This window comes from Perkinsus marinus (assembly GCF_000006405.1).
Source record: "Perkinsus marinus ATCC 50983 genomic scaffold scf_1104296951506, whole genome shotgun sequence".
Lineage (NCBI taxonomy): Eukaryota > Perkinsozoa > Perkinsida > Perkinsidae > Perkinsus > Perkinsus marinus.
The window spans coordinates 103,378-112,666 of record NW_003209261.1 but is presented as its reverse complement, the minus strand read 5'-3'; the positions used below and the strand labels follow the sequence as shown (position 1 = coordinate 112,666).

Here is a 9,289-nt window from a genome sequence, read left to right as displayed (position 1 = left end):
CACGGATAAGCAGATCCGGTCCAAATACACGAGACAGCTGTTCCTGACTGAGCTCCCTTAATCTGTCCTCGCATTCCGCGTCCAGACTGTAGCGGTCACACATGTCCGACACCGAGATCCTATGATGACGACTTCTCGACCTCGAAGAAGACCTCGAATAAGAGCGCTCCCTCCTTCTGGATCTATTATCACGCGCCACGACCCTACGCCTGAATGCCATATCATCCTCCTTCCTCTGGACCACCCTCTTCACGCGTATACCAACATATTTCTGAGGAATCCTGATGTCCCTGCGAGATCTCACATCCTGATTGATCGAATGGACCGTCTCGTAGAGGACATCCTCTAGGAATTTTCTACCAGACCTATCCAAGACAGAATACAACAATCTCATCGTCAGTGAGTCCTCAAGGAAATCCTCCGCCTCAACAATACGTTGCTTGTGTATAGCATCCTCCACGACCTCTCCAATGACTTTATCAATCTCACCAACCCGACTATCAGCACGACTATCTCTCCTCATCCTAGGCTTGGTTCTATCAACATCACTCACGTCACTGCTCGATTGTGATCTAGAACGAGACGCCCTACGTTCCTTGGAGGTAGCATCCTTCCTGCTCGACATAGACCTACTGCGAGATCTTTTCTCACTCTCTTTATCATCGATAACCTGGCGACTCTTCGATCGCGACTTCTCCACACTTCTCGATGCAGATCGACCATCATCATCAACCACCACCTCCTTAGAACGACTCTTCTCAGTAGATCTCGAACGGGAATCCTTGTGTCGCGGGGAGTAATCACGGTCCAAAGATTTGCGATTTGACGGAGATTTGCGGTCTCTAGAATCCGACCTCGCTCTCTTCTCAGAACGACCCTTTTCCTTACGACCTTGACGAGATCCACTTCTCGAGCGACTCCTAGAGACATCAGAGCGACGACCACGGCTACTGCTGCTCCTGATGCTGCTGCTGTTGCTTCTGCTACGGCTCCTACGCGCCATTACGAATATGGAAACAGCAAATGAGGAGAGGAAGAAATACTGAGACGCGATAACGTCAGTAAGGGTGGCACTGTAGTGCGATGATTGATCCTAAGTGTGAGGCATTGATGCTGTCTGATGGCATCTACACAACGGACTAACTTTCTATCCTGCTCTATTCGACAACGAATTTCCCCCTCCCAAACTCGACAAATTTGATATGTTCGAGACTACCAGTATTCCCCACCTCCGTAATCATAAAATCATAAGAATCCAACCTCGGTGCAGTAGAGATACATAATAGGTCAAGTTTTGTCCGACCTCCTTGGACTGGATCTACTCCTTGAATCACTTCTGCTTGCCACATCCGGCAATCTCCCCTGCATCTCATCTCTAATTCTCGCCATAATCAAACTACTAACATTTCTACAATCACGATGGATGATAAGATCGCCTCCACATACTCTCTGTAGCTGATCCTGACTTAACCTTTTCAACCTCATCTCGCATTCAGCATCAACACCATACTTTCGAGCAAACTCCTCTACAACGACCCTCCTACCAGGCTTCACTCCCGAGAGTGATCGAGATCTGGAAGGCTCTCTCTGACTCCTCCGCCGCCCCAGCCGCCGAGGCGATAGCCCTTCATCTCTACGTCTAATAGAACGCTTCACTCGAGCTGCTACCAACCGACTCGGATGAGTTACTTCTCTACGACTGCGGAAATCCCTCGAGATAGACTCGATAGCGTCGTCAATAACATCTCCTACGAATTGTGATCCCCGCATCCGAAAACAGTATAGTAAACTCTCGACCACATCCCGGTCATCAGTAAAGTCCTCGACATAAAGGGTTATCCTCGAGTTGCCTAGGCTCGACTCAATAATATCTTCTACACGCTCATAAGACGTTCGCGCTCGCCTTGATGATCGATCATTATGCCTCGATCTAGAACGACTCTTCCTTCTGCTGTTGCTGCTGCTGTTGCTGCTACTGCGAGATCTCGAGCGTGACCCTGATCGAGCTGGCATTCAAGATTCTCTACTCGAGAATAACCGTGGAAACTGACAGATACCACAAAATCCATTACACAGGATAAGCTCCCCGAGAGAAGCACCGAATCGAGACTGATGCCGGTCTGCGATGTCAACACTGAGCACTCTACAACTACTGCGAATCCTGCTAATACGTGAGCCCGGTAGTAAAGCCCTTTATAGCAACAAATGGAATCCATTTAGTGAGGAGCTACCAAGAGCAGCAATATGTAGAAATAGGAGTTGCCTCAGAATAAACCAGGAGCATTGTCTGGATAATTTACATTCATCTTACTCGATCCTACTGGAGAAGAAAGACTTTGACTCGATAGGGCCACCTCCATCAATGATGGAGGAGAGAGAACAACATTATAATGGAATTTCATAAAAAGGACCCTGGCGAAGCAAGATCAAAACAGCTCCGACGAAGATCTATATTAACTCAACAACAGCACATTTTGGAAAATAATAATCTAGTACTACTCTCTAGGATCGAGATCGGCTCCTATGTCGTCCCCTCCTACTCTTTGACCTGCTCATGTCCAACCTATCCTCCAACCGTCTCCTACCTTCTTCTCCCTCACCAACCTCCTCGCATATCTTCCTCAATTGACGTTGTGTTAGCGATCTCAACTTCTCCTCCATCTTATCGTCAGTAATTTCACATTTTTCCATCAGTTTCGTCACCGATATTTTCCTAGGCGGCCCCGATCTCCTTCGTTCATCCTCCATATAGCGCATGATCCTATTAACTCGGATACCAGCGAACTTGTGAGGGACCAAGATGTCCCTTCGATCTCTCACATCGAACCCAACCGAGTGGAGGACCTCCTCAATGAGCTCAACCACAAAAGATCCACCATATCTCGAATAACAGCCCTCGAGATTCCTCATGGTCAATCGATCTTCAGTGAAATCCTCCCGCTTTAAAAGATTGCTTCTCTCTACGGCGTGCGCAATACAAGTGTCCAAATCCTCCCTATCAGCTCGACGCCTCCTCTCCCTTGGATCACTTGGGGATCGACTCCGACTCGGTGGTCTCCTCTTCTCCACCGTCTCCTTCACCTCAGAGGATTCCTTTGGAGACTTATCAGATGCCGCCCCCGCCCCCGCCGCCGGCGACTTGGACCTTCTGTCGCCGTTAATTCCACTGCGGGACGAGCCACTCCTGCTCCTGCTGCTACTTCTACTACGGCTACTGCGGGCCATAGACACGGAAATAATAACAACAGCTGAAACGGATGACTTAATGACTCGCAATACTACTAATATACCATAACTCTCTCCCTTGGGCTTTGTATTCGACATTTGCACCGACAAGTACAAATCTACCCTGTGGAAACACTTCAGACGTGGCACTTTTCCAACCCGGACACAATCTCATCGCACGAATGATATGACGAGATGAGCGCAATCACTCGTGAACCAACTTGAAGTAGTAGTGACCTGACAGAGCCTGGGAAAACTCAACTCGCCGTCTGGTCGGCAACAGAAAGTCATAAGGAAATTATGAAGATCGCATATAGATCAAGCATTCCATACTTGCGCTCGAGAACAGATAAAAAACATATCAGGAGTACACGAGACTCGACTAAGTCTCCAACAAAGGAAGTCAATCGCTTTTCTTAACGGGCTCACCAGCGGCCTCCTCCTTTTTCATTGCATCTTCACCACTATCTACTACACGCTCGATAACAATACTAATACTGGGCACACCTGATGAAGAACTATACGCCAACAACAGACTTGCGGATCGAGATTATTAAGGCAGTAGAGACTAGATTAGTCGAACCACCTTCATTCAAGAGATACCCCGTAAGAATAAATCTCATCATCGGATCATCACGTGGATGCATCTGCCTGATGCCGAGAACCGGGAAATTTAGCGAAGAGAGCTCTGATGAGGCGGATGAATATAACGACGAAAGTGAAATACGGGAGTCTTAGAAAACCGACAACAAGGAAGATGATTGTGCGTCGGCTAACGACAAGGAATGGAAGTAAATAGCATGATAGTTAGTTAAACAATCTGACACTCGCGAGGACGCGAGTTCGAATCCCCCTTTTACCATGTTCCTCGGCGGCGGACCTCCCCACAGGACGATCAGGTTGGACCATGACCACACCAGTCTTTATGCTAACTATCTTGCCAACCCCTGCCGACTGCGTTGCGGTAGCAGCAGCTACTGCATAGGTGATAGCCGCGGCTAGGCCGGTCACTTGTACACGATCGATTGGCATTTTAGCAGGGAGCTCACCCTTGGCCTGAGGGAACAACGTACAACATCATTGTAATCTCCACAAACTCATAAACAGCATTCAATATGAGCCAAACATGATAATGACACCTCATTGAAGAAACCTCGGGAAAGTATTGTTGGGTCGTCGTCTATGCTAGTGCGGTATGGAAAGCCTATCGATCTAACCGGGAATAGTGACACACGTGAGAAAAGGCACCCTGCATAGTAGCACAGTTCGGTGAGAAGTACCCTAAGTATTAAGCAGACGCATGATGATAAGAGATGAGGACGCCTAGGGGCTAGAAGCAACAACAACTAACAGGTGGCGGCATTTACTCCAAAGAAAAACCATGGTATAACGAGCACCACTGATACCGATAAAATAATAGTACTACTACCGGCATGCCTTTTAGGAAGTTCTGGACGGCTCGGATGTAGAAATTGGCTGAGTGCTTAGACGTACAGCGAATAACAGACGACCTGAGGGAACTCAAGAATAGAGGAACATGTCACGGTGGAGAGGACGAGGAGGAGGAGAATTATGGCGAATCAAAGCCACACGCATAGTATGTGACAAAGCCTTCCGTAGAGCCGTGGTCGAGTAAATCTGCTTACGTATCGGTGTCGGTGGAGGTCATCGGAATTTAATGAATACTGCAAGAAGGAAAAGAGGAACTAATAATCTTGAGATCTTGCCTCCTTAAAATCTCTCATCGTCCCCCGCCTTACACCCACTGAGAAACTCGAGTAAGAGCTAACCGGGTTATGAGGTCTAAGTTACATACCGCAATTTCGCGCACTCATCCTCAAGGTTAGAACCTTCGTCCAACATGCTCATGAGCTTGCTCGTGTTAATTGATTTCTACTAGCAGGAAAACACATAATCCTCTTAGAAGGTTCAGATTTGTGTGCGACTTCAATGCAAAGTCGTTGACAACTGCTTCGCAATAACTCGCTCATTTTTAACTTCACTATACCCCCGACATTTTTAAGGCCAGACTCTTTATTCTTGACATTGAGGAACTTATGAAATAACCTCCCAGGCTTTTTAACTTGGCAAGGTGAGGACTCCTACCTCGGAAATCATCGTTAAAGGAGTGAATGAAACCACTTGCTGCTCACTTCCTGTCACACAGAATTAACAATGATATCCTCAATTCAATGATATGCGTGTTTAACCTCCTGTTCGAGTGGTACCTCAGATGCATTCCTATTTTCCAACACTTCCTCACACACCCATTTAGAACTTCACTGTCAACCCAAAACCTCACTATCCCGGAGCGGCATGAAACAAAAATGACCCTGCCTGGGATCGAACCTGCGGCCTCACTTGTAAACCGTATGAGCGCTACGTAAAACTCTCCTCGTCGCCGTAAAAGAGTCACCAAATTTCTCAATGCCTTCTTTCTTGAGTGCTATCTGAAATAGTGTGCTATATCTGATAAACCTTCGGTATCACATCTTCAGCATCTTTCACTCTGTGAGACCCCCAACTAACCTCCTTCACTACCCCAGGACCGCTAGAGTACGCATCTAGATCTTCCACACTGTCAACTACATATCTCGCAACCAACTTACGGGCATCCTCAACATCCGTAAAAACCTGGCGAATCCGTCACTGCGCCACGAAATTATAATAACCGCCTATTCCATGATGTTCACTAGAAGTGTCGTACCTCAGCCGAAGAGAATCCTTCATTCTTAACAACTTCCGCGACATGACCTTGATTGACCAGCCATCCGAAGAATCTTTCAGCTGTCTCCTTGTCTCGGCATTTTACATTGACCTCATACACAACCTGAAAGTATCTCATTAGTTCCAACTTCCAGCTCAGATCACCACCACCACCTGCGTTCCACCTGGACAACATCCAACCCATCGTTGAGCTATATTGTTGAATCTTCCGCGTGCGAGACCTAAGATACTTGGGCGAACAAGCAGCATCAAAAAGATGGCTCACTGAGAGTAAACCAAATCTAATTTATCACTTCCGACACTTGACGAATTCACTTCAGTACTCAACATGGAATAGAACCCTCCGATCGAGAATAACAACCACCTGTAATCACCTCTTTGATGCCTGTTGCCGCATGAGTATAGCAGAGTTCCGTCACTCGCCACGAAATTAACTCCGATTATCCCCCCTGAATTTAATCTCCAACACGAGTCGAAGTTATCGAGAAGGATAGAAACGTAAGTGGCGATGTGCTTTGGACATCCCAGAAGCTCGGATAGTATTCAACAACATAGTCGTTAATGATACATTTTCATACATATATTCAGTGATTATGAGGATTCTCGATAGAAGCCTCGGATGGTGGTATTGCCTCATCTGACGACTGTTTCCTGATGCTATCAGACGAGTTAGGTGGTGGAGTCGTGCTAGGCAAGCGACTGATAGGAGTAACGAACCCGTCCGAGCCAAGTGTAGACGATGATGAAGACGAGGAGGAGAGGGGGGAGGGGAGACGGCCCAGGCCTGCTTCGATAAGCTCCTCAGGTGGATGCTGGTTCGGTGGTATCTCTGGTCGGACATAGGGCACCTTGAGAGCCTCCTGTCGATATGCACCAAACCAAGCATCGAAATCAATCTCGGCCAACTTATCCCTAGCCGAGTCTACCTCCACACACGTCCTTGATGGCAAATACACAGCTACTCGGAAGTGTTGTTGCTCTAGATAGAGCCAGAATAATATAGTAGCAATAAAGAGAGGAATCATAAGAGGAGAAGCGACCGCACCCTCCTTGATAGCTAGCACAGCCATAACTGTAATCTCGGCTACTATCTCACAGAATATGATGAACCGCATGGCTCTAGTCCACATCTGTCCACCACTATCATTACTTGGATCATATATGAATGCATATTGATTCTTGTATATAACAGCTTCACAAGCAAAGGCAAATGCCATTACGAAAGAAACAAAAGGAGACGTTACAGCGTAAACAAAGAGAATCATGAAGAAGAGCATAACCGTGGACAACAACTTAGGTTGATCTAATGTCACAGGGTTACTCAAGGGCTCCAGGCCAAAGAAGGCCTGACTCCTCTCCTTCTCCGTCAACCTCGGACCAATGTTCTTCCGAACAAGTGCTTTTATTAATGGTGTGTATCGTAGGAGCTCCGAGCCTAGTGGGGGTCCAACTTGGACAAATACGAAGGACATGAAGTAGTTAGCCTGTTGGGGGAGGTTGTTACCCAAAATATCTTGGATAGTACCCCAAGGATCGACACTCAGCTCATGTAGACTCGCCAGAAGACTACCAGCTATAGCACTAACGAAGAAGGTCTGTATAATGTAGAATGCCGCTAACTTAGCAAACAATGAGGCGCTCAAGGTAGAGTTGGAAATGTGGCCCTCAAGCTGAGAGAATAACTTCAAGAAAACAACCAATAAAGAGTTGAGAACAGACAACAGAATAGGGGAGATCTGCTGTAGTAGCACATCAATACCGGGCCAGGCCTCCGACCAGGTCTCCAAGAATGGCAACTCTCTCTTTAAGTTTTGGACTTGTGATACTGACGATACGAAAGCCACAGGTACCGTCCAGAACACACATAAGACAACCGTTAGAGAGATAGAGAGTAGCATACCCAATTCCTGCCTCATATGAGGTACACCTACATTATCCCAGAACACGTCATCTGGCAGGGGAGCAGGCATAGCATACAACTTGAATGGTGTAGCTGAATGCACCATCTGTAAAGCCGACATAGAGGCCTTTAATGAACGGAAAGTTACAAAACCGTCACTTCTAGTCTGGAAGGCAGGCTTCTCTCCAAAGGGTAGAAGGTTAGTCGGCATTAGAGCCTTGGGTAGAGGTACTATATCAGCAACATCCTTAACGATATTCACAGGGGCCTTCGTTAGATTAATCAACTGCTTACTCAACCCCCGCTCAGCTTCCTCCTCCCTTTTCTCCTTTTCCTCCAGTTGCTCCCGGAAGAGCTCATCAGCCTTCTCTTGGAAGTCCTCCGCTGATCGGACAGTCTTCTCACAATATCGATTCAATGCAGCTAGTCGTCTCTCCAACACTGTGATAGTGTCCATCTTCTCCTTACCACACATCTTAATCTTCATCTCTGGACGCTCCCCCTCATATTCGGCAACATTATAAGCATGCTCCAGCTTGGGTATAATCTTACTCCTATCTGCTTCCTGCTTCTCCAGATCGTCAATGTCCAGAGCCACTCGAGCATCCAATACCTTCCCAGGGGCGACTTCCTCGAAGAAATTCCTCAATGCTTGATTCGAACGCAATTCCTGCGGCAGGCCACGCACAAATATCGTGTAATTTTCCAAACTCTTGCGAGCCAGAAATTCATGACGTCTGCGTAGATACCAACTAAACTCATGATAAATGAGATACATAGAGTAACCATAGAATAAATAAGATGCCAAGAGGGTAGCGATCATCGCCGAGTCACCATTGAGGAGGTTACCTAGACTCCACGACTGCATAGTATCGCTTTCGTTAGACCCATCATTGCGATCTTGGTATTTGTATATAGGGATGAGGAATATTGAGTTAAAACATCCCACTAACGAGATTTTTATCCCCATTTTCAGAAGTCGTATAAACGCTGCTGCATCCAGGCCAGCATAACGCATAAGATCATCGTCGCTTGTCAACACAGCGTCGCGTATCCACGACCATTTACCAGTTTTTCTATCCGAAAGTGGACACCTTAACTCAGGGATATTATCACGACAATTATAAAGCTTCGGAGCTTTATGTTTAACCAGACAATAGGCTAGGACCATACCAGCGAAGATGCCTATATAAATGCCAAAGGAAATGAGCACGGCCATCGAAGTCGTGGTCTTGCTGCTCCCAGACGATGATGATGACATTATTACGTGATAATATTACACAAGAGTCACCACTACCAATTCATGTTCTCGACAATCTACGGACTACAGCGAACCAAACCAAACTGAAATCGATTCGGGGATAAATTCCTATTCCCGCAGTTGCGCTGTTCCAGAGTGGCCTCAGACTTCCATAACAAGATCACTTAACAACCTGT

General features: G+C 46.8%; 3 protein-coding genes across 3 annotated transcripts; all 3 read right to left on the bottom strand.

The window, feature by feature from the left end:
• Positions 1-1,201: 1,201 nt before the first annotated feature.
• On the bottom strand, positions 1,202-2,039 carry Pmar_PMAR025981 (Splicing factor, arginine/serine-rich, putative). The gene has a single exon (XM_002777564.1). The coding sequence runs from the start codon at positions 2,011-2,013 to the stop codon at positions 1,288-1,290; it is 726 nt and encodes a 241-aa protein (XP_002777610.1). The 5' UTR covers positions 2,014-2,039; the 3' UTR covers positions 1,202-1,287.
• Positions 2,040-2,476: 437 nt separating this feature from the next.
• On the bottom strand, positions 2,477-3,250 carry Pmar_PMAR025980 (hypothetical protein; the record flags this gene model as incomplete). Its single annotated transcript, XM_002777563.1, has 1 exon — positions 2,477-3,250. A coding segment is annotated over one exon (747 nt), but the record flags the coding sequence as incomplete, so codon positions are not given.
• A 378-nt stretch (positions 3,251-3,628) lies between these two features.
• Positions 3,629-9,139, bottom strand: Pmar_PMAR025979 (conserved hypothetical protein; the record flags this gene model as incomplete). The annotated part of the gene is made up of 9 exons (XM_002777562.1): positions 6,801-9,139; positions 5,933-6,055; positions 5,755-5,859; positions 5,642-5,675; positions 5,332-5,381; positions 5,042-5,118; positions 4,655-4,736; positions 4,086-4,281; positions 3,629-3,732 (listed from the first exon to the last, which is right to left on the bottom strand). Exons 1-9 carry the CDS (start codon positions 9,111-9,113, stop codon positions 3,629-3,631), a joined length of 3,084 nt encoding a protein of 1,027 aa, XP_002777608.1. The 5' UTR covers positions 9,114-9,139.
• Positions 9,140-9,289: the final 150 nt, after the last annotated feature.